Source organism: Sus scrofa, chromosome 6, assembly GCF_000003025.6.
Source record: "Sus scrofa isolate TJ Tabasco breed Duroc chromosome 6, Sscrofa11.1, whole genome shotgun sequence".
In the NCBI taxonomy this organism is placed as follows: Eukaryota; Metazoa; Chordata; class Mammalia; order Artiodactyla; family Suidae; genus Sus; species Sus scrofa.
This window is the reverse complement of record NC_010448.4, coordinates 55,617,604-55,640,838: the sequence shown is the minus strand read 5'-3', so window position 1 is coordinate 55,640,838 and position 23,235 is coordinate 55,617,604. Positions and strand designations below refer to the sequence as shown.

Sequence of the window (23,235 nt, the reverse complement as noted above, 5' to 3'; positions counted from 1 at the left end):
CTTGAAGGACGAGTTGTTGGTGCCGGGAGAAGGTGGGAAGAGCATTCTGGGAGGAAGGAATAGCAAAGGGCAAAGGCCCAGAGGTCAGCAAGCATGCCATGGTTCAAGAGAACTTTAAGGCATTTCCATCGCTGGAGCACAAGAGACAAGGGGCCAGGAGCATTGGATGCATTGGGCAAAATGAAATATTAAAATGAACCCCTCCTGTTTCTTTTTACTTTTTAAAAAATCGTGGCTACAAGACGACTTTAAAGGGCTTGTGTACCTGGCATTATATTTTTCTTTCTCTTTTTTAGGGCCCCACCCATGGCATAGGGAAGTCTCCAGGATAGGGGTTGAATCGGAGCTGCAGCTGCCAGCCTATGCCACAGCCACAGCAAGGCCAGATCCAAGCTGCATTTGTGATCTGCACAACAGCTCGTGGCAACACTGCATCCTTAACCCACTGAGTGAGGCCAGGAATTGAACCTGCGCCCTCGTGGTACTAGTTGGGTTCATTACCACTGAGCTATTAAGGGAACTCCCCTGGCATTATATTCCCATTGGCCAGCACCAACTGGTCTTCCAAAGCCAGTCTGAAGGGCTGGGACCTCGTCCTGAAGGTCCCAGGAGATCCAGGCCAGGGCTGTGAGCAGGAGAGAGGCAGGCTCAACTCTGGACACAGGAAGATGCCTCTAAGGTCAAGCAAAGGATACAGAGAAGGGGAAGAGCTTGGGGCAATGGCCTACGTGGGAGAGGAGCAGGTCTGAGCAGAGGACAGAGATAGTGACAAAGGACCACATAGAGAGAAGAAGCGATGGGACAAGGCTTGGACATTAACAGACTGTGAGCCATTCAACCTGGAGCCAAGGAGGACAGCGGGTCCTGGCACGAAGATGCTGAGTTCAGTGAGGGCCTGGGGGACTCGGGGAGGAGGGGGCGGTGAGGGGAGCAGCCCAGAAAGCTTTTGGTTCTCATCCCAGGAGTGACAGTGCCAAGCAAAGGTGGTGACAATGCCATTTAATGCAAGAATTAAAATTACCCATAGTGCCCGGCCCGGCTGGTGCTGAGGTGGCCATTATTCATATCAGTCCTACTTATTACCCAACGACTTTCCCCAAAGCCCCCCTTTTCCATCTCAGCTGGTCCTGTAATCACCACACCCATTTCCCTCCACGCGGCCTCACACACCCTCTCTCCTCCAGTCTGCACCCGTCCGCACCCGTCTGCACCCGTCTGCCGTTTCCCCACTCGGGCCAAGCCCTTTACCCACCCCCTCCTCCAGACCAAAAGCCCAAGTTCAAAGGCACCTTCCTCAAATCCCCCTGGATCCCGCCATAGCTTCCTGGACCCGCATCTCTCATCACACTCCCACGTCACTCAAAGGTTCCTGCATTCCTGCTTATTTCCATACCTCTCGGTATGTGTTAAATGTCATCAAGCCCCAAAACCCTCCTGTGTCCCCCTGCCCCTCCGCTGCTCCCCAAGTCACACGGCTGCCTGCTCGTGCGCGCATGCGCGCACACGCGCACTTCTCCTGGAAGCGCCCAGAAAAATAAGCAGCAAGAGACTCGGAAACTCAAGGGGGAAAGACAGAGATACAGAGAAGATGATGCAGGGAGAGACAGCAAGAGAGCGAGAGAGAGAGACAGAGAGAGACTGGAGGCCCCCCCCATCACCGCCAGGGAGAGAGATGGACAGAGAGACCGCGCGGCGCAGGGGAGCAGCGGACTGAGAGGCAAGGGACCAGGAGGGTGGAGAGCCACGATATCCAGGCCCGAGGTGGGTGGGTCATCAAAGGACTGGACTGTCAGATGGGGACAAAGGGAAGCTTATTGATGCAGCCGCCTGCCAGCCTGCCCGGAAGAGCGCTTGAGAAATGGAGCTGCCAGGAGCATGGCACTGGGCTGGGGGCAGACAAAGCCTGATTGTTCCAAGGCCCTTTCACCATAGCGCCTGGGTCTGCACCCCAGCCTGCGGCAAGGGTGGCGACCTGCTTGGTGACACATGCTTCCTCGCCTGCTGGGACACAGAGGTCACCAGCACCCTAAGAGGGACATTCGGGCAGGTGCGTGAATCACCCCAACCCCACTGAACCTGTGCAGCCAGGTCCCCAGTGCCCAAGGGTGCTGGACCCAGGAGGGAAGGCCTGCAGGCCGCAGAGCGCACAGAGGGGGTGGGAGGCCTGGAGGCCAGAGGTCCTGTGTGCTCACCTGGGAAGCAGGTGTTTGGATCCTCAGATATTGTCTTGCTCAAGGACCTAGAAACGGGTCCAGCTCCAGGACCTGAGGAGAACCCTCGCTCCACCTTCCCCTCCTCCCCTTCCCTCCTTGAGACCCAGGTGTGCACCCTCCCAGCTCCTTTCTCCTTGAAGATCCAGGCCCCACCTCCTCAGACCCAGGAGTGTGTGTCCTCAGTTACCTCCTCCAGCAGACCTGGGAGTCTGGGCTCTCAGCCCTCCTCCCTCAGACCCAGGATCCAGGCCCCAGCCGCCTCCTCCCTCGGACCCAAGAACCAGGCCCCCAGCCCCCTCCTCCCTAGGACCCAGGATCCAGCCCCCAGCCCCTCCTCCCTCAGACCCAGGAGTCTGGGCCCCCGCTGCTCTCAGGGACCAGCACTCCTCTCCCTGGCAGCCAAGGTCAGGGGCATCTGGAGCAGGCTGGGGGGGAGGAATGTGCGTGGGAGGCCTGGGTGAGGAGGAGGGAAAGGGCGGGGTAGCCTCCTGACTCAGGGACCTGGGGAGACAGGGGTTAAAAGGGAGCACCAGGAGCATCTGGGGACAGGATCAGCCTCTACCAGGGAGGCCAGGGAGCTGGGGCTCTCTGTCCGGCCCTGGGCCCCACAGCACCTCCATCCTGCCCTCCGTCTCTGACTCTGCGGCCGGCCGTCTTCTCTGCTTTCAGCGGCCGTTCTCTCCCTGTGGCTCCCTGCATTTCTGAGCATCTCCCCATCTCTCTGCCTGAGACACGTGTTGTCCTGCCCAACCCAAGAGTCAGGCCCCCAGGCAGCCGGCCTGCAGCAGGTAAGATCACACCACACACTGAACCCACAGGAGCTGGAGTGAGTGGCAGATAGGCACAGGGCCCAGGTCCAGAGAGAAACCCCACGGAGAGGGGAGAAGGTTAGGGGCCCTGCCTCCCCCTGCTCCTCAGCAGGCAAAGTGGAGCTGAGAGCAGACCAAGCCTGAGACGTGCATGGGGGGCAGCAGGTTCTGGGTTCCTGGCTGGCACCTGCACCTCCCTCCCTGGGACCCTCAGCTGGAAGCCGTAGGGAGATGAGAAGTCGGGAGGCTAAATGGGAGACCGAAGCCAAGGGTCAAGAGAGCGTGGCAGGCTGGGGGAGGGGGTCGGGGAGGAGAGGGGGAGGAGGGAGGAGGGGGAGGGGACTGGGCCAAGTCTGAGGCCGGAACTGATGGAGCGTTTGGCTTCCCCTCCCAGGAATGGCCATGAAGATGCTGATGGTAGCGCTGGTTCTGGTGGCTGCAGGTGGGAAAGGGGGGTATTGGGCATGGCTTGGGCGGGGGGGCTGATGGAGAAGAGATTGGAACTAGGGATGCGACTCACATGGGTGTGGAGCGGGTGGGTTTTGAAAGAGGAGGCCATCATGAGCTGAGTGTGGGATGCAGGATGCGGACAGGGAAGGGGTAAGGTTTGGAGACAGGGAAGTCTGAGGATGAGGTTGCTTGTGGAAATGGGGAGACAGACAGGGCAGCTGGTTGGAGGTGGGTTTGAAGATAAGACTGTTTGCGGATGGGGGAAGTTCTGTTGTGGCTCAGGGGTTAGGAACCCAACTCGTATCCCTGGGATGAGGGTTTGATCCCTGGTCTTGCTCAGTGGGTTGGGGATCCAGTGTTACCATGAGCTGTGGTGTGGGTTGCAGATGTGGCTCGGATCCTGCGTTGCTGTGGCTGTGGCGTAGGCTGGCAGCTGCAGCTCTGATGCAACCCCTAGCCCGGGAACTTCCTTATGCCTCAGATGCAGCCCTAAAAAGCAAGCAAATAAATAAATAAATAAATAAATAAAAAGAAAAGAAAGAAAGAAAGAAAAAAGAAAAGAAAAGATAGTTCCCCTTGTGGCTCAGTAGTAACGAACCCAACTAGTATCCATGAGGATGCAGGTTGGATCCCTGGCCCTGCTCGGTAGGTTAAGGATCTGGCGTTGCTGTGAGCTGTGGTGTCGGTTACAGATGCAGCTCGGATCTGGTGTTGCTGCAACTGCAGCTCCAATGCCACCCCTAGCCTGGGAACTTCCATATGCCGCAGATGTGGTCCTTAAAAAAAAGAAAAAAGGAACAGAAAAGAAAAAGAAGAGATGGGAAGTGGGTATGAGGAAGAGTTTAGGATTGGGTTGGTTTGGGGGATGCGGGGCACAATAAGTCGGGGGCGGGTATGGAGTTGATCTTGACGATGAAGACAGGAACGGGGTCCACCTTGGGGGATATGCCTGACGTCTCCAGAGCCCCCTTTCTGACTCAGACCTTCCCTTTCTCCCTCAGCCCGGGCCGAGGAGCAGAATAAGGTGCTGCACGGCGGCCCCTGTGAGCAGACATCTCACCCCTACCAAGTTGCCCTCTATGTCTCTGGCCACCTGCTCTGCGGCGGGGTCCTTATCCATCCGCTGTGGGTCCTCACCGCTGCTCATTGCAAAAAACCGTGAGTCCCCACGCCCGGCATGAGGAGGGGCTGCAATTAGACCTTTGCAGACTTGGAACCCGACGTGAAACACATCCTACTGCCCCATCTGATAATGACGTTCAAGCGACCAGGCTTTAACTGAGTACTACATGTGTGCCAGGCACTGTCAGGGGCCCCAGGGATAGGGCCGTGAGGAAAACAACCAGAAGGCTGCTTTTTTTTTTTTTTTTTTTTTTTTTTTTTTTTGTCTTTTTAGAGACGTGCCCATGGCATGTGGAGGTTCCCAAGCTAGGGGTCCAATTGGAGCTGCTGCCCCTGGCCTACACCACAGCCACAGCAACTCGGGATCCGAGCTGAGTCTTCAACCTACACCATAGCTCACGGCAATGCCAGATCCTTAACCCACTGAGCAATGCCAGGGATCGAACATGCATCCTCATGGATACTAGTCAGATTCGTTTCCACTGAGCCACGACGGGACCTCTGCATGTATCTTTTTGAAGTATAGTTTTGTCTGGATAGATGCCCAGAAGTGGGACTGCTGGGTCATATGGTTTCTCTATATTTAGTTTTCTTTTCTTTTTTTTTTTTTTTTTTTTGCTATTTCTTTGGGCCGCTTCTGCGGCATATGGAGGTTCCCAGGCTAGGGGTCGAATTAGAGCTGTAGCCGCCGGCCTACGCCAGAGCCACAGCAACTCGCGATCTGAGCCGCGTCTGCAACCTACACCACAGCTCACGGCAACGCCGGATCGTTAACCCACTGAGCAAGGCCAGGGACCGAACCTGCAACCTCATGGTTCCTAGTCGGATTCGTTAACCACTGCGCCATGACGGGAACTCCTATATTTAGTTTTCTAAAGAACCTCCATGCTGTTCTCCATAGTGGCTGCACCAATTTACCTTCCCATCAAAAATGCAGGAGACCGTAGTGGCTCAGTGGTTAACGAGCCCAACTAGCAACCATGAGGTTGCCGGTTCAATACCTGGCCTTGCTCAGTGGGTTAAGGATCCGGCATTGCCGTGAGCTGTGGTGTAGGTCACAGATGTAGCTCAGATCCAGCGTTGCTGTGCCATCGTTGTGGCTGCAGCTGCAGCTCTGATTGGACCCCTAGCCTGGGAACTTCCATATGCCACAGGTGTGGCCTTAAAGAGAGAGAGAGAGAAAAAAAAAAAAACTACTCTCCAGGGTTCTTCTGCAAGGATGGAGTTGTCATTTATAGAGCTGGAAGGACAGTGAGGGGAGGAGGCCAGAGGGGTTCATGGTATACCAGGCTACCCCCTACCCCCACCTCCCACCATAGCCCCCTCTGAAGCCTCAGATGCAGCCCAAGGACTCCAGGTGAGATCCTGTCCTTCTCCTTCCCAGGAATCTTCAGGTCTATCTGGGGAAGCACAACCTTCAGCAAAGGGAGAGTTTCCAGGAGCAGAGTTCTGTTGTCCGGACCGTGGTCCACCCTGGCTACAATGCCGCCACCCATGACCAGGACATCATGCTGCTGCGCCTGTCGCATCCAGCTCGACTCTCTGAACACATCCAGCCCCTGGCCCTGGAAAGAGACTGCTCGGCCAACTACACCAGCTGCCACATCCTAGGCTGGGGCAAGACGGCAGAGGGTCAGTAGGAGGAGAATGATACAGGCCAATGGGTGATGGGTCATGGGGATGTGAGCTAATGGTGAGAACCAATGGGGCAGTGTGTCAGTGGGTGAAAGTTCAACAGGGAGGGAGGGAAAATATGGATTTTGAGCCAATGAATGAACCGGCCAATGGGGAAAGTAGACCAGTGGATGGATGGTATGGAGACATGGGTCATGAGATGAAGGGTCAATGAGGAGCAAGGGTCAGTGTGGCGATACTAAGCAGGAAGGGGGCCGGTGGTCAAAAGGGACCAATCAGGATGCACTGATGACCAAGAAAGGATGAATGGAAAAGGCACTAATGGAAGAAGAGAGATCGATAAAGCAGAAGAGCCAGCTGAAGGATGTAAATTGAGGAAACGAACAGGGTAGAGAGAGCTCATGGGGGAGGGACCAGTTGGGAAGAGTCATTGGTCAAGAGAAGTCACTAGAGGAAGGACTAGAGGCAGAAAAAAGTGCAAGAGATCAGCAAGAAGCATCAAGGGTGGGCCTGCGAATGAAGGGCCAAAAAGGAAGGGAGCCCGCTGATGGGAGAAGATGAGGCCTTTTAGGAAAGAACCTATTGGACCTTTGGAGGAATGGCCAGTAGGAAATGAGAGCCAATGAGGAAAGACAGGACCAGTTACAAAGGAACCAATAGTCAAGAGGTGACTAATCAGAATGAGCCAATGAGGAAAGATGGGACCAGTTACAAAGGAACCAATAGTCAAGAGGTGACTAATCAGAATGAGCCAATGAGGAAAGACGGGACCAGTTACAAAGGAACCAATAGTCAAGAGGTGACTAATCAGAATGAGCCAATGGACAAGAAGGTCCAATGAAGGAGGAAGGGAAATAACAGAGGAGGGACTAATAGAGGAAGAGAGTCTAGAGGTCCAGTGAGACAACCAAAGAAGGTGGGACTGGTAAAGAAGGTGTAATTAATGAGGAAGGTAAAGAAGACAGAATGAGGAAGACAGGCCAATGGGAGGGAAGAATGATGTGAGGCGGGACCCATCAGGAGTCAGCCAATGGGGCTTTGGCAATGAGCACCATATAGGAAATAGGGACCAATGGGGAGGGAGGACTTATAATTGGGACATGGGAAGGGTGGGTTGTGAAGGATTCCTGGCCCATTTCTCTCGGCAGGTGATTTCCCTAACACCATCCAGTGTGCATACCTCCACCTGGTGCCCCGGAAGGAGTGTGAGCGTGCCTACCCTGGCCAGATCACCCAGAACATGGTGTGCGCCGGGGATGAGAAGTATGGGAAGGATTCCTGCCAGGTGAGGACACGGGAGCACCAGTTACACAGCCAAGGCAGGAAAAGATGGACACACAGACCAAACTTTACAGAGACAACCTGGGAGAGAATCAGGGGCATGAAAAGGGAGACTCAATTCCATACACATAGTCAGGGGCAGGCAGAGATATAAAGGCAGACGGCAGAAACAGGAAGCACAGAGACAAGGATGGAGATGAGGGAGTTCCCGTTGTGGCACAGCGATAACAAACCCAACTAGGTTCCACGCAGGTTCGATCCCTGGCCTCGCTCAGTAGGTTAAGGATCTGATGTTGCCATGGGCTGTGGCGTAGGTCGCGTTGCTGTGGCTGCGACTTAGGCCAGCAGCTGCAGCTCTAATTCGTTTCCCTAGCCTGGGAATCTCCATACGCTGCGCTGCGAGTGTGGCCCTAAAAAAGAATAATAATAATAAAGATAAAGAATGGAGATGAAGAGATTAAGAACCAGAGAGACACAGTGAGGAGGCAGATGGTGCCAGGAGACTGTTGATCCTCCAACAAGTCCTACTTGGAAATAGCCAAGCTGTGCAGGAGGGGGACCCTAGTGGGGAGTGGGGTGGCACCATCCCCACCCCAAATACCTTGGTTTTTTTTTGTTCTGGGTTGGTTGTTTTTTTTTAAGGGCCACACCCGCGGCATATGGAAGTTCCCAAGCTAGGGGTCCAATCGCAACTGTAGCGGCCGGCCTACACCACAGCCATAGCAACATAGATCCTAGCCTCATCTGCGACCTACACCACAGCTCCTGGCAACGCTGGATCCTTAACTCACTGAGCAAGGCCAGGGATCAAACTTGCATCCTCATGGATTCTAGTCGGGTTCGTTACCTCTGAGCCACAGTGGGAACTCCCCAAACACCTCTAACCTGGGTTTCCTCCTCCGTCACCCACTGGCTCTCTCTTTTTGATGTTGAAACGGACCCCGTGTACTGAAGGATCTGCAGAGACCAGCCAAGAGGGAGAAAGAGGCAGAGAAGAGGGATCCACAGTGAGCTGGACTCAAAGAAAGGGAAGGCGGAGGAGCCCCATCTCTGAGATTGTCCGTCCTCTTGTTAGCAAATATCTCTCCACCTTTCTATGTATTATTATAAAGACTATATTATAGACATAATATAATTAGATACATAAACCTACAAACATATATATACATAAAATAGAAATGTAGAGGGCGTTCCCATTGTGGCTCAGCGGTTAACGAACTCAACTAGTATCCATGAGGATGCGGGTTCGATCCCTGGCCTCAGTGGGTTAAGGATCCTGTGTTGCTGTGGATGTGGGGTAGGCTGGCGGCCACAGCTCCAATTCGACCCCTAGTCTGGCAACCTCCAGATGCCGTGGGTGCGGCCCTGAAATGACAAAAGGGTAAATAAATAAATTAATAAATAAAATGTGGGAGTTCCCGTCGTGGCACAGTGGTTAACGAATCCGACTAGGAACCATGAGGTTGCAGGTTCGCTCCCTGCCCTTGCTCAGTGGGTTAAGGATCTGGCGTTGCCGTGAGCTGTGGTGTAGGTCGCAGACGCGGCTTGGATCCCGCGTTGCTGTGGCTCTGGCGTAGGCTGGTGGCTACAGCTCCGATTAGACCCCTAGCCTGGGAACCTCCATGTGTCGCGGGAGCGGCCCAAAGAAACAGCAAAAAAGACAAAAAAAATAAAAAATAAATAAAAAAATAAATGTGGAAATTACACACAAAACATAGGTAAAACATAACACACATACATATGTATATATGCATTTCTCTCTCTCCTCCCCATTCTGTCCCTCTGCTTCTCTCAGTCTGTTCTCAACCTGTATTTTTCCCTTCTTTTTCTTTCTTTCTTTTTTTCTTTTCTTTTCTTTTTTTTGGGGGGGTGGGGGCTCACCTGTAGCATTTGGAAATTCCCAGGCTAGGGGCTGAATCGGAGCTGCAGTTGCCAGCCTACAGCCCAGCCACAGCCAGAGGTGATCTGAGCCACGTCCGCGACCTACACCACAGCTCAGGGATCCTGAACCCACTGATCGAGGCCAAGGAGTGGACCTGCATCTTCATGGGAACTAGTCGGCTTCATTACTGCGGAGCCACAATGGGAACGCCACAGTTTGTTTTGTGGCCTAAGGACTTCCTGGGCCAGGGATCAGATCTGAGCCATAGTCCTGACTACACCGCAGCTGCAGCAACGCCAGCTCCTTAACCCACTGCTCGGGGCTGAGGATGGAACGTGCCCAGCAATCCAGAGACGCCACTGTTCCCCTTGCGCCATAGCAGGAACTCCTCCCCCTTTTTCCATCAATGCTTCTCTGGATCTGGGTGTTCTCTCTGTTCCTCTGTGTTTCTGTGTGTCCCTCGGTCTCTATTTCCCTGTCTGTGATGTTGTGTCTGCCTGTCTCTCTCTTTCTCTCTCTCTTTCTCTCTATTCCTGAGCGTCTGTCTCCTCTGTGTCTTCTCTTTCTTTCATTTTTTTTTTTTTGGCTTTTTTAGGGCCACACCCACAGCATATGGAGGTTCCCAGGCTAGGGGTTGAATCAGAGCTGTAGCTGCCGGCCTACGCCACAGCCACAACAACGCCGGATCCTTCACCCACTGAGTGAGGCCGGGGATCGAGCCCGCCACATCATGGTCCCTAGTCGGCTTCATTAACCACTGAGCCACGATGGGAACTTCTCTCCCTCTCTTTCTTTATCTTCAAGTCCGTATCTGATTCTCTCCCTCTTCCCCACAGGGTGATTCTGGGGGTCCACTCGTGTGTCGTGACCATCTCCGAGGCCTGGTGTCATGGGGTAATGTCCCCTGTGGATCCAAGGAGAAGCCAGGGGTCTACACTGACGTCTGCAGATACGGCCACTGGATCCAAAAAACCATTCAGGCCAACTGATCCTATCATGTGACTTCCAACTCTTGAGCTGCCCCCCCTCCACCTACCCAGACTCAACCCTTAATGCTTAATAAAGGCAGTGACACCACAGCACAGAAACTCCCTGATTTTACCCCAGCCCCATCCTTGCATCACAGCAGGGTGAGCAGGGATGTGGGCTGAGATCCCACCCCCGCCCCTAAGAGAAGACAGGATAATGCCCTCCAAGCCTCTCTCCCTCCTTGATTTTTCCACGGGCTTGATTTCTTTCTGCGGAGGAGTGGTCCCAAGTCGGGCCAAATCCCAGTTGGGGGGTCCCAGCTCTGCCTCTTGCCTCCCTTCACGGTACAGATTTTCTCATCTGTCGAACAAGCATAATATCGTTGATTCCTCATAAGAAGATGGCTTTGGGGAGATTCAAGGTTGTGAACATGTGACACATCCAAGAGTGCCTGGCACCCCGGGGCGAACAATAAAGAGTGAGTTTTATGATTGGTGCTTTTTCTGCTTTTGTCCCGCCTCTGCCTCTCTGAAGCCCAAATAGCCTTAGTTCCCTTATACAGTCCAGTTGGACTTTTCTCCTCCTCGTGGCTCCGCCCCCTTGCAGGTGTCCTGGGGGGTGGCTTTCTCCCCAAAACTCCCCTTGTAGCAGCAGAAGCAGGGACATGAGCAGGCTTGGAGCCACTGTGTGTGGATAAGAGTGATGAGAGCTAAGGAGTTCCCGTCATGGCCCAGTGGTTAACCAATCCGACTAGGTTGCAGGTTCGGTCCCTGCCCTTGCTCAGTGGGTTAAAGATCTGGCGTTGCCGTGAGCTGTGGTATAGGCTGCAGAGGCGGCTCGGATCTTGACGTTGCTGTGGCTGTGGCACAGGCTTGGGGCTTCAGGTCCCATCGGCCCCTGAGCCTGGGAACCTCCACAAGCTGCAGGGGCGGCCCTAAAAAAAAAGAGTGATGAGAGCTAAGATAAAAGAGGGGACCCAGTCCTCCAGGATTCTAGATTAAAAGGCAGGGGTTTCTCCTGATAGTAATGGGGCGCCATGGAGGGGATGTGAGTGGGAGCAATCGGCAGGATGGACCAGAAGGGAGAGACTGGAGACCAGGGAACAGGTGGAGGTGGCGGTGCAGACCGAGAAGATGGGGCTGGAGAAGGGAAGCTGACTATGCGTGTACCAAGTGGAGAAGTTTGAGTGGGTGGCATTGTCAGCTAGAATCAGCTGAAAAGTCCGGGGGGTGTGAGATCATCTGGGGTATCCAGGAGATGGCAAATCACCCAGGATGGTGGCAGCTGGGGAGTTGAGGCTGGAGAAGTGGGTGACATCGCTGGGAATGTAGGTCCACAGAAGATGGGGCCCTGGTGCTTCCTGGAGTGCCAGGCAGAAGAACTTGGCCTTGGCCCTGGCCCTGGCCCTGGCCCTGTCCCTGGGGCCCTGGCCCTGAGGGCCTTGAGGAAAGGAAGGACGGGCTCAGATGTGGGTGTGAGAGAGACCTCGCTGCGGTCTACTGAGGCGGAGAGGGAAGGGCAGGGAGGAGGGAGAGGCTAGAGACCCTCCCCACAAATGAGGGGAGCGGACAGGCAGAACTGGGTGAGGCCCCAGGCTTCTACGTGCTTCCTGAGCTTCTCCCACCCACGTGCACCAGGCATGACCTCACTGGATGCACACAGCCCCACCCCAAGCCCCAGGTCTGTCCCTGTTCTCAGAGACACCACACCGCCATCTCCAAGGAAGACAAAGCACCGTCTAAGTCAGTAGCAGCTCCCCAGAGAAGGGAAAGAGAAGGTCCAGCGTGGGAGCTGGAATTTTACTTTTCTTTCCTTTTTTTTTTTTTGCTTTTTAGGGCTGCACCCATGGTATATGGAAGTTCCCAGGCTAGGGGTCGAATCAGAGCTGCAGCTGCCGGCCTACACCACAGCCACAGCAACATGGGATTCAAGCCTACAAGCCTCTGACCTACACCAGCAGCTCAAGACAATGCCAGATCCTTAACCCACTGAATGAGGCCAGGGATCGAACCTGCATCCTCAAGGATACTAGTTGGATTTGTTAGCACTGAGCCACAATGGGAAATCTCTTCTTCCAATGCTGATATGTGTTTCTTTTTTTCTTTTTCTTTTAAGGGCCACACCCACAGCATGTGGAGGTTCCCAGGCTAGGGGTCTAATCAGAGCTGCAGCTGCCGGCTTACACCACAGCCACAGCCACAGCCACACAGGATCTGAGCCACGTCTTTGACTTACACCACAGCTCACAGCAACGCTGCACCCCCAGCCCACAGAGTGAAGCCAGGGAATGAACCCGAATCCTCATGGATCCTAGTCGAGACTGTTAACCGCTAAGCCCCAAAGAGAACTCCAGCTCTGTGATTTTTTAAGTTAGAGTCAAATCACGTTTCTCTCTAGTGTGGGCATACTGGAAAGAATGCAATGCTGGTAATATTTATATGTGCACTATGCATAGATGTTCAAACTTACTTAAATCCCCTGGAAGGTTTGCTGAAAAACTGAAGGACTTCCAGAAGAGATGGAATGTGTTGGTTTTAGAAAAGCAGTTTTAAATGTTTGAAAAGGACATTCCATTCACTTAGTTTGTAAATGAGACCAAATGTTATTCTAAAGACTTTCCCGGAATCAAAAGACATATTTGGGATAAATCGGTTTGTAAGCTAAACTTAAACGTCTGAGAAAGGAGTTCCTGCTGTGGCACATCAGGATTGGCCGTGTCTCTGGAGCGCTGGGATGTAGGTTTCATCCCTAGCCTGGCACAGTGAGTTAAGGATCTGGCATTGCCACAGCTGGTGCCTATCTGGCAACTGGCCCTGCGGGTTAAGGATCTCATGTTGCCTTGAGCTGAGATGTAGGTCGCAGGTGTGGCTTGGATCTCGCCTTGCTGTGGCTGTGGTGTCGGCTGGCAGCTGCAGCTCTGATTCCATCCCTAGCCTGGGAACCTCCATACACCACCTGGGTGCGGCCCTAAAAAAGCTAAAAAATACAAAAGATTCAGAGGGCAGCAGAACTCAAAGAGAAGGAAGGGGTGAAGAAAAGATGTTAAGATGCGGCAGTACCAGGGGGCACAGAGAGCGCCCCAGAGCTGTTGAGCTGGGACTCCGGCCTGGGGAGGTCAATGGGCCAGACCTTTGGGAGACCCCTCCCTATTCCGGGGCCAGGGAGGTAGGGCGTGGCTTTCGGGACTGGGTGGGGGGTGCTCTGGGGGCGGAGGTAGGGGGAGGCTGCAGGAGTGGTTGCTACGGCCCGGCAGGGCACCTCACTACCCGGGAATGTGCCCCAGGGAGCAGTGGGTGGTTATAACCCAGCCCGGGCGCCCCGAGCTGGAGCGAGGAGGCGGCGGCAGCAGGACAGCGGCGGCGGCGGCGGCGGCGGGGGGCCAGAGAGTCTGCAACTGAGCTGGGAGCTGATTCCCCACCCCCGACTTGGGAACGCGGCAGGTGAGGTCTGGGGAAGCGGGGGGTGGGGGGGGCGGGGAATGTCTTCCCGTGGGCTTTGGTCTGGGATGCACCCCATCTCTCTCTCCATCCTCCCTCCCCGCTGGAAGATGGTGCTGATTCCTCTTACGTCTGAAATCGCACCTCGGCGCTGGGGGTGGGGTGGGGCATGGCCTCGTGGTCCCTCTCTGCTCTGGGACCCCGGACAGGGGAGGGGAAAGGGTTCCCAGAATCACCTGGGCCTCCCCCCTTCCCCTCCCCTCCCTCAGGTGCAATGACCATGGCTACAGCAGGACCCCCCTGGACATGGATGGTCGGTGCCCTGATCACAGCCCTGATTCTGGGAGTGACAGGTAACCAGAAGTGAGTGTGTGCATGCGTGCATTCGTGCATGCGTGCAGGCTAACCGTGCATGTGGCTGTCGCTGCCTCTCTCTGGGGCACTGGGGGACCGCATGTGACAAGGCAGGGCTCCAAGATGGGGCAAACGTGTGTCTGTATTTGTGATTGTGCGATTGTGTGTGGCTGTGCCTGCCACCCACCGTGTGTGTGTGTGTGTGTGTTGCCTTTTCCCATATCAAGTAACTATGACTGTCGATGACATACATGTGAGGCGATACATGTGACACGTGAATTGTGTGATGCTGTGTGTGTGTGTGTGTGTCAGAGTGACTGTGTGGGTGTGTGAGCTGTGAATGCTGTGTGTGGTTGTGTGTGGCTGCTTGGTTTTGTGTGTGTGTATCTGGGGTTCCTGTCTCTGTGTTACGGGCCAGCATGTGACCCAAATGCTTGTCGCTATAAAAATGTGTGACTAGTTACCTTCAGGTAGCCATTTGTGGTTGTGTGGTTGGGGCCGGGTGCCAGATCCTACATGGCTCTATTTGTGACTGTTTGAGGCTCTACGAATGAATGATCATAGGTGACGGTGGGTTTGTAGGGGCCCATGGGCATGTAATTTTGGTCCCGGCTGTGACAGATGGAGCGTGTCAAAGACTGTGGCTCTGTGAAGGTGGATGATGCTAGGTGACTGGCCCTGTGCCATGCTTGGTCCACTGAATTTCATCTTGTCACCAGACCACTGTGCTGGGTGCAGACGTGAGTAACAGTCTCTATGTGTCTCCATAGCGGGCACATAGACACAGGTCACTGAGACTCCAGGCCCCGGGTGAGGGAGAGCCTATGAGGCTGCCCCCGACTGTGTGTACCTGGCAAGTGAATGGACCACAAGTCAGAGTTTTGTGTGTAGCTGTTCTCACGGAGACAAAGCAAGTCTCTCTGTGTACCTGCGTGTGCACGTCTGTGACAGCCATCGTACGTGCATGTGTGTTTCTTGGACTGCATGCCTAACTGAAGGTGGCACGAGGGTTTCCCTCACCCGGGTTCTCAGCAAGCCTGTGAATCAGTGAATGGACAATGGGAGCCGGTGATGGAGCCGGGCGCGTGTCCCTGTCTGCGGGTTTGTGTGAGGACCAAGGGCATTCGCGGGAGGCACCTTTGGGTGTGAGAATGCACAAAACAGCTCTGCTCTCCACCGCCCACCCCACAGGAGCACACCCCCGCCCCCAATGCTGACCACTTTGCCGCTCCTCCAATTCTGGCTCAGCTCACAAGCTCCTTTTCCTCCACCGTACCCCAAGTCCAGGCTTTATCTCCAGCCAGGGACCCATGAGCCCCCGACCCCCGCCCCAGCCAGAGAAAAAACCCAGCCTCTTTGGCTCTCCCCCTTTTTGGCCAGGCACCACCTCCTATCCTGGCCACAGCTCTTAGAACCCAGCCCTTGCCTCTTCTCCCCAAGTCGGGGCTCTTTAGAGCATCCACACCTCCTTGGGACCCTGGCCTTGACTCTACCCAGGCTCTCCTGTATCCCAAGTTCCTCCCACGTCTTAGGCTCTGCAGCCTCTAGCCCAGCCCCCATTCACCAAGGCTTGACACGCCCCCTCGCCCCCCCCTTCTTGAAACCAGGTCCCAGCCCTAAAACCTCGACCCCGCCCCCTCAACCTGAGCGCCCCTCGGAGGTTGGACGGCCTCTGGCTGGTCCCGCCTCTTAAGACAAGCCCCGCCCCCTTCCTGCCCCCAGAGCCTGTCTTTGCAAACTACGTGGCTTCCTGCGACAACCCCTCTGCCCCGAGCCCTCTGGGGGCACCAGGGACCTCGGACCTAGGTCCGGGGAGGACATCCGGGTGGATGACGGCGGCGGCAGCAGCACCCGCATCGTGAATGGGACCGACTGCGGAATGAACAGCCAGCCCTGGCAGGGTGCGCTGTTAATGAAACCCAACCAGCTCTACTGTGGGGCCGTGTTGGTGAACCCGCAGTGGCTGCTCACGGCCGCCCACTGCCGGAAGGAGTGAGTGGGGGCCTCAAGGGGCGGGCTGGACACAAGTGGAGGCGAGAAATGGGGGCGGGGCATAGGGCGTGGAGTGGGGATCTGGGTGGGGATGGGTTTGGGCATGGGATTTAGAATGGAGTTGGGGGTGTTCCAGTCGTGGCGGAGCGAAAATGAATCCGACTAGGAACCATGAGGTTGTGGGTTCGATCCCTGGCCTTGCTCAGGGGGTTAAGGATCTGTGGTGTAGGGCCGCGCTGTAGCTCTGATTCAACCCCTAGAATGGAGTTGGGGAGGAGAGTGGGGTGGGGATGGGGTGATATTGGGAAGTGGGTGTGGTCAGGGATGGGAGTTGGGATGGATTGGGGGCTAGGAATACACATGTTGGAGGGTTAGGGATGGAGATGTGATTTGGTTTGGCTTTAGAACTGGAGGCGGGATGGGAAGAAGAGGGGGCTGGGACTGGAAATGGCTGTGGAGCTGAAGATAGGATCGTGTTGGAGATACAGGAATGGGAATGAGACGGCAGCGTTGGAAGTTGGGAATGCATATGTTGTAAAGGATTCGGGCCAGGGTTAGGGTTGGGTTCAGGGTTGAGAATGGGTTGGAGTTTGGTTCGGGCAGGCACAGGCTGATGGTTTGGGATGGAGATGGAACCAGGTTTGGCCCCAGTATTAGAGGTGGGTGGAGCCTAGGATGGAATGGAGATCAAAATGGAGCTGGAATAGGGTTCCCACATGGACCTGGAATGGGACTGGGAGCAGAGGAAGGATTGAAGACGGGCTTGGGCTTGGAGTTGTGGGCGGGGTTGGAGGTGGTTGGAGATGAGGTTGGGCATGGTTAGACTTGGGGTTGAGGATGCTTAGATTTGCTGCTGAGAATGCAGATGGTGGTGCTTTCGCGTGGGGAAAGGATTAGGATTGGTCTTGGGCTGGGCTGGGTGGAGTTGGGGTTAGGGGTGGAGGGAGGCATGAGGAGGAGATAAAGATTGGGGGTGGAATTGAGGGAGGGACCAGGTTTGGCATTGCGGGTTGGTGATCTGGGTTGGTCGTGATCAGATTTTTCAGAATCCGTCTTGGCCACTATTCCCTGTCACCCACCTACGAAGCCGGGCAGCAGCTGTTCCAGGGCATCAAGTCCATCCCCCACCCCGGCTATTCCCACCCCAGCCACTCCAATGACCTCATGCTCATCAAACTGAACAGAAAAATCCATAAGACTCAGGCCGTCAGGCCTATCAACATCTCCTCTCATTGTCCAACTGCTGGGACCAGATGCTTGGTGTCTGGCTGGGGCACAACCAGCAGTCCCCAGGGTGAGTGTCCAGGTCCCTTCTAACACCCACCCAAGTCTGCCTTCTCCCACGCCCTGACCCTGACCCTGACCTTCACCGTGGCCCTGCTCTGCATTTCTCCGTTTGACAGTGAAGTACCCCGACGTCCTCCAGTGCTTGAACATCACTGTGCTCAGTGAGGACAGGTGCAAGAAGGCCTATCCTAATCAGATAGATGCCACTATGTTCTGTGCTGGGGACCAGGTGGGCAGAGACTCCTGCCAGGTAAGGCCCGCGGCTTCTCCGTCCATCGAGCAGATACACCCTGAAACCAACTCTGTGAGCCGGCACCTTGCTATAGGAGGGGCTGGGGACCCACTCTGCAGTGATCGGATCCGTTGGGCCCTCTGTTTTCACAGAGCTCATATGCTGGAGCAGTGCAGGCCAGCAAAAGTATACTATCAGCTGGATGTGCAATTTAATGTATGGTTTAAATACAGCATATATGTGTCTATGTATAGACACACATATATATATATTCATTTTCGGATTTTTTCCATGATAGCTTATTACAAGATATTGAATATAGTTCCATGTGCTGTACAGGAGGTCCTTGTTTATATCTTTTGCATATAATAACGTGCGTCTGTGAGTCCCAAACGCCTCATTGACCCTTCCCCCCCCCTTTGCTTTCTAAGCCTGAGTCTATTTCTGTTTTGTAATAAGTTCATTCGTAGTACTTTTAATATTCCACATATAAGTGATATCATATGTTATTTGTCTTTCTCTCTGACTTACTTCACTTGGTATGAGACGCTCTGGGCCCATCCATGGGGCTGCAAATGACATCATTTCCCTCTTTTTTTCAGGGCCGAGTAATATTCCATTGTGTATATAGACCACGTCTCCTTTATCCATTCACCTTTCAATGGGCATTTAGGTTGTGTCCACGTTTTGGCTCTTTATAAGTGTCATTTTACATATTGCAGTACCTATTATGAGAAAAGTACAACCCCCCCCACCAGGTGAAATTAACTATTTTAATAGAACACCCTACTTCGTCCCATGTATCCTAGGTGCCATCATTTCAAGGTATAATTAATAGGAGACAATTACAAATGAGATGTTCGACATCCTTTTATTCTCGTAGTAAGTCTTTGAAAGCCAGTGTGTATTTTTACACTGACAGCATACCTTGGTTTGGGCTAGCCATGTGTCAGGGGCTCAAGAGAGAGCCCAAGGGGGCCTCATGGCCACTATATCAGACAGCACAGATCTCAAGAGAGAGATCAAGACTGGTTTTTGTTTTTTGTTTTTGTCTTTTGCCTTTTCTAGGACTGCTCCCGTGGCATATGGAGATTCCCAGACTAGCGGTCGAATCGAAGCTGTAGCCAGAGCCACAGCAACTCGGGATCTGAGCTGCGTCTGCAACCTACACCACAGCTCACGGCAACACCAGATCCTTAACCCACTGAGCGAGGCCAGGGATCGAACCTGCATCCTCATGGATACTAGTCATATTTGTCACCTGCTGAGCCATGACGGGAACTCCTATTTTGGCTTTTTTTTTTTTTTTTTTTTGTCTTTTTGTCTTTTTTTTTTTTTTTTTTTTTGTTGTTGCTATTTCTTGGGCCGCTTCCGCGGCATATGGAGGTTCCCAGGCTAGGGGTTGAATCGGAGCTGTAGCCACCGGCCTACGCCAGAGCCACAGCAACGCAGGATCCGAGCCGCGTCTGCAACCTACACCACAGCTCACGGCAACGCCGGATCGTTAACCCACTGAGCAAGGCAGGGACCGAACCCGCAACCTCATGGTTCCTAGTCGGATTCGTTAACCACTGCGCCACGACGGGAACTCCTTGGCATATTTTAGACAGATACAGTCAAGTATCTTCATCCCACAAAATCTGTAGTAGGAAATTTTTCTCACAAATGCTAGTGAAGTGTTTTGAGGAAGGAAAACAGAAACCCATCGTAGGTATTTCTAAAAAGAAAACATCGGGGGGGGGGGAATTTCCATTGTGGCTTAGCAGGTTAAGAACCCGACATAGTGGCTGTGAGAATGCAGGTCTGATCCCTGGCATCGATCAGTGGGTTAAGGATCTGTGTTGCCTCGAGCTGCGGTGTAGGTCCCACATGTGGCTTGGATCCCACATTGCTGTGGCTGTGGCGTAGGCTGGCAGGTGCAATTCCACCCTTACCCTGGGTACTTCCATATAGCACAGGTGCAGCCTTAAAAAGAAAAAAAAATTAATTAAAAAAAAAAGAAAATATTGGGAGTTCCCTGGTGTCCTAGCAGTTAAGAATCTGGCATTGTCACTGCTGTGGCTTGGGTCACTGCTGGGGTCAGGTTCTATCCCTGGCCTGTGAACTTATGCATGCTGCAGGCACACCCAAAAGAAAGAGGAAAATAACGTATTTAATAGAGAGAATGGAGGAGCTCCCATCGTGGCATAGCAGAAACAAATCCAACTAGGAACCATGAGGTTGCGGGTTTGATCCCTGGCCTCACTCAGTGGGTTAAGGATCTGGCATTGCCGTGAGCTGTGGTGTAGGTTGCAGACTTGGCTCAGATCTGGTTTTGCTATGGTTGTGGTGTAGGCGGCAGCTGTAGCTCCTATTGGACCCCTAGCCTGGGAACCTCCATATGCCACCCTAAAAAAGTGTGTGGCCCTAAAAAGCAAAAAAAAAAAAAAAAAAAAAAAGAGAGAGAGAGAGAAAGGATTGATTACAAAGTTTTTGGTACAGCTGGAGGAGCAAACAAGTTAAAAAAAGAAAAAAAGCAAGAAAGCCCTATGGTGAAGATACAGCATAAACAGAGTGATTTCATCAGAGATTGGTAAAGGCTCTGCAGAAAATAAAAGTTTTATGATAGCCAGTGATGGGGGCAATATTTGGAAGGATGGTTGAGAGGCCTTGAAGAGGTGGCCTCTGAGCAGAGCCTGAATGACACACATGAGCCAGGCTTTGGAAGGTTAAAGGCAGGAAAAGCACATGCAAAGGCCCTGAGGCAGGGAGGTGTTAGGCTGATTCAAAGAAAAGAGCCAGCCTGTTTGGGGAACAGGAGTTGAGCCTGGAGGGATGGATGGGGTCCAATAGTTCAGCAAATATTTCTTGATGTGTTGTCATGGGAGCTGTATTGTTGAGGATAAAAGAAACTAAACTGTTACAGCTCAGGACTCTTCTTTGTATTCAGGCCCCCAAAGGCTCAGAGCGGGATTGAAATTAACACGCTCTCTGCTGGCAGGAATATGTTTCAGTAAAACTGGTGTTTAGTTGGCTGGGGCTCAGACAGCCCTCCAGTCCCCTTCTGATGGCTGTGAGAAGCTTCCCCCAGATCGTACTTTGTTCCCACTTAACACTTGGGAGCAAATACTTCTAGATAAAGGGGTGGATGGGGGATTTTTTTTTTTTTTCAGGTCCGCTCCCGTGGCATGTGGACGTTCCCAGGCTAGGGGTCAAATCAGGGCTACAGCTGCTGGCCATAGCTACAGCCACAGGAAAGCAGGATCTAAGCTGCATCTGTGACCTACACCACAGCTCATAGCAACGCTGGATCCCCAACCCACTGAGTACCGGCAGGGATCAAGCCTGCATCCTCATGGATATTAGTCAGATTCAATTCCACTGTGCCCCCATGGGAACTCCCCATTTCACTTTTCTGTAGCCAAGCTTAGTATCTTGGGTTTTGGTTTTTTTTTTTTTTTTCCCCTAGACCTCAGGTGGCTTTTTCATACCAGAATGTGGTCTGGGTGTGGCCACGAATGTGGCAAGAAGGAATAACAACAATACTAATAGTATATTAATAATAATAGCAGCGAACAAATTGCCAGACACTCGTTTAAGTGGTTCCCATGCATCAGCCCATTAACTCATTTAACCATTATTAGTCGTTCTGTTTTACAGCCGAGGCGCCAAGGCTCAGAGCAGTTGAACTAAGTGCCAGTCAAAAGAAACTCTGCAGGGATATCAAACAGGAGCAAGCAAAAAAAATAACGAGAGACATTAAACCACAAGAAAGTTGAACCTTAGTGGATCAGGGCAGCTTAGCTTTTCTGCCTCAAAATCAGCATCTGTATTATAATAGAAGAAGCCAGTCATAGGTACTTTGCATAAACAGAAATAAAAAATGGCCATAAAGAATGCTATTATTGGAAGAGGGTAATTATAGGGCTCTATGGGGAATTCAGCACCAGCGATCCAAATTGGTCCAAGGGAGTGATTCTCAACCCCAGGGTAATTCTGACCCCCCCCCCCCAGGGGATGTATGGGGATGGCTGGAGATGCTTTTAGTCATCACAGCTGTGTCTGGTGGGGACGGTGGGGTTTCCTAGCCTGTCGTGGGTAGAGGGACACTGCTAAGCATCTTACAAGGCACAGGATAGCCTCCCGCAGCAAAGCATTATCTGGCCCCAGTGTCAGGCATGCCCAGGTTGAGAGACCCTCACCCAGGGGTGGAGGACTGCCTCTCTGCAAAAGTCAAGTCCAAGATGGATTGGGGTGGAGGATGGGTGAAGAGGGAAGAAAGGAAAGGAAGGCGTGTCCAGTAGGCGAAACGCAATATTCAGAGGCTGGAGGGGAGCAGGAGAGAGAAATAGAGGGAAACAGACATGCCTGGAGGGAGACAGAAAAGAGGCTAGAGGTTGGGTAGAGAGGGACCCATGGGGTTTCTGCAGGTGCACTTGGAGTAAAATATTAACACCATCCCTCTCTGCCTCTCTCTCTGCCTTTGTCTGTGTCTCCTCATCTCTCTATTTTCCCACCTCTATTTTTATTGCCCCGTCTTTCCTCACCCGTGCGACTCCTTCCCCTCTCCCCACATCGCTTGCTTCTCTGTGCCTCCGTCTCTCCTCTACAGGGTGACTCCGGGGGCCCGGTGGTCTGCCATGGCACCCTCCAGGGCCTCGTGTCCTGGGGAGACTCTCCATGCGCCAAGCCCAACAGACCCGGCGTCTATACCAACCTCTGCCAGTTCACTAAGTGGATCCAGGACACCATCCAGTCCAACTCATGAGTCACTCCGGGACCTGGCATCCTGGCATCCCTCGCCCCCTGCAAGTCTCCACCTTTGCAGGGACCCAGACACTCCTTCCAGACTGAAGTTCCTCCCCCAAAATGTTGAAGTTCTTTATTGATCCAGCTCTCCCCACCCCATCTCTTGGAATCAGGGTCCCCCTTCCTGGACCCTGGATGGACCAGGCTCTCTGGTCCAGATGCTGAAGACAATTCCCATCAAGACCAGGGCAAGCGCTGCACCCCAGTCTCCCCAGGCCTGCCTCCCTCGGCTTCCACCTGCTTAGCAGCTATGATCCAGATTTGGTGCAAGAAATAAAGCCTCTGAGAAGTGGGCTCTGTGTGTGGTCTCTTCCCCAGATGGCCAGGCAGCCAGGAACAAGTGACTCAGCCTTTGGGCATGGGCTGTGTTTGTTCCCTTGGGTTATTTCAGGTGTGGGGAACAAAGATTCACTTGAGCTGCTTTTCATTTTCTTCACAAATTTCGATCAGCTGGCGATTTCGTGCCAACAATGGTCTTCAGATGCTGGAGACACTGCCACGAGCAAATCAGAAAAATTCCTACCACGTGTAGACAGGAAAAGACAGACAAGAAAAAGATCACCAGGCGTTCCCATTGTGGCTCAGCGGGTTAAGAACCCGACTAGTATCCATGAGGATGCAGGTTTGATCCCTGGCCTCGCTCTGTGGGTTAAGGATCTGGCGTTGCCCTGAGTTGTGGTGTAGGTTGCAGAAGTGGCTCCATCCAGCATTGCTGTGGCTGTGGCGTAGGTCGGTGGCTACAGCTCCCACTCCACCCCTAGCCTGGGCATATGCCGCGGGTGCA

The 23,235-nt window shown here is 53.4% G+C and overlaps 2 protein-coding genes across 3 annotated transcripts; both read left to right on the top strand.

Annotated features, from left to right (window-relative positions):
- KLK6 (kallikrein related peptidase 6) lies at window positions 1,624-10,856 on the top strand. Of its 2 annotated transcripts, none has more exons than XM_021094833.1 (7): window positions 1,624-1,761; window positions 2,883-3,001; window positions 3,417-3,464; window positions 4,474-4,630; window positions 5,979-6,226; window positions 7,378-7,514; window positions 10,229-10,856. In XM_021094833.1, the coding sequence occupies exons 3-7, from the start codon at window positions 3,419-3,421 to the stop codon at window positions 10,379-10,381; spliced, it is 741 nt and encodes a 246-aa protein (XP_020950492.1). In that variant the 5' UTR covers window positions 1,624-1,761; window positions 2,883-3,001; window positions 3,417-3,418; the 3' UTR covers window positions 10,382-10,856. The 2 variants fall into 2 exon arrangements, with proteins under 2 accessions (XP_020950492.1, XP_020950491.1); XM_021094832.1 differs by lacking the exon at window positions 1,624-1,761 and adding an exon at window positions 1,817-2,047.
- On the top strand, window positions 13,321-22,745 carry KLK5 (kallikrein related peptidase 5). The gene is given in 8 exon segments (XM_021094831.1): window positions 13,321-13,526; window positions 13,645-13,801; window positions 14,068-14,151; window positions 15,875-15,916; window positions 15,919-16,144; window positions 17,182-17,438; window positions 17,548-17,681; window positions 22,255-22,745. Coding segments are annotated over 8 exon segments (1,182 nt in total). The 5' UTR covers window positions 13,321-13,400; the 3' UTR covers window positions 22,411-22,745.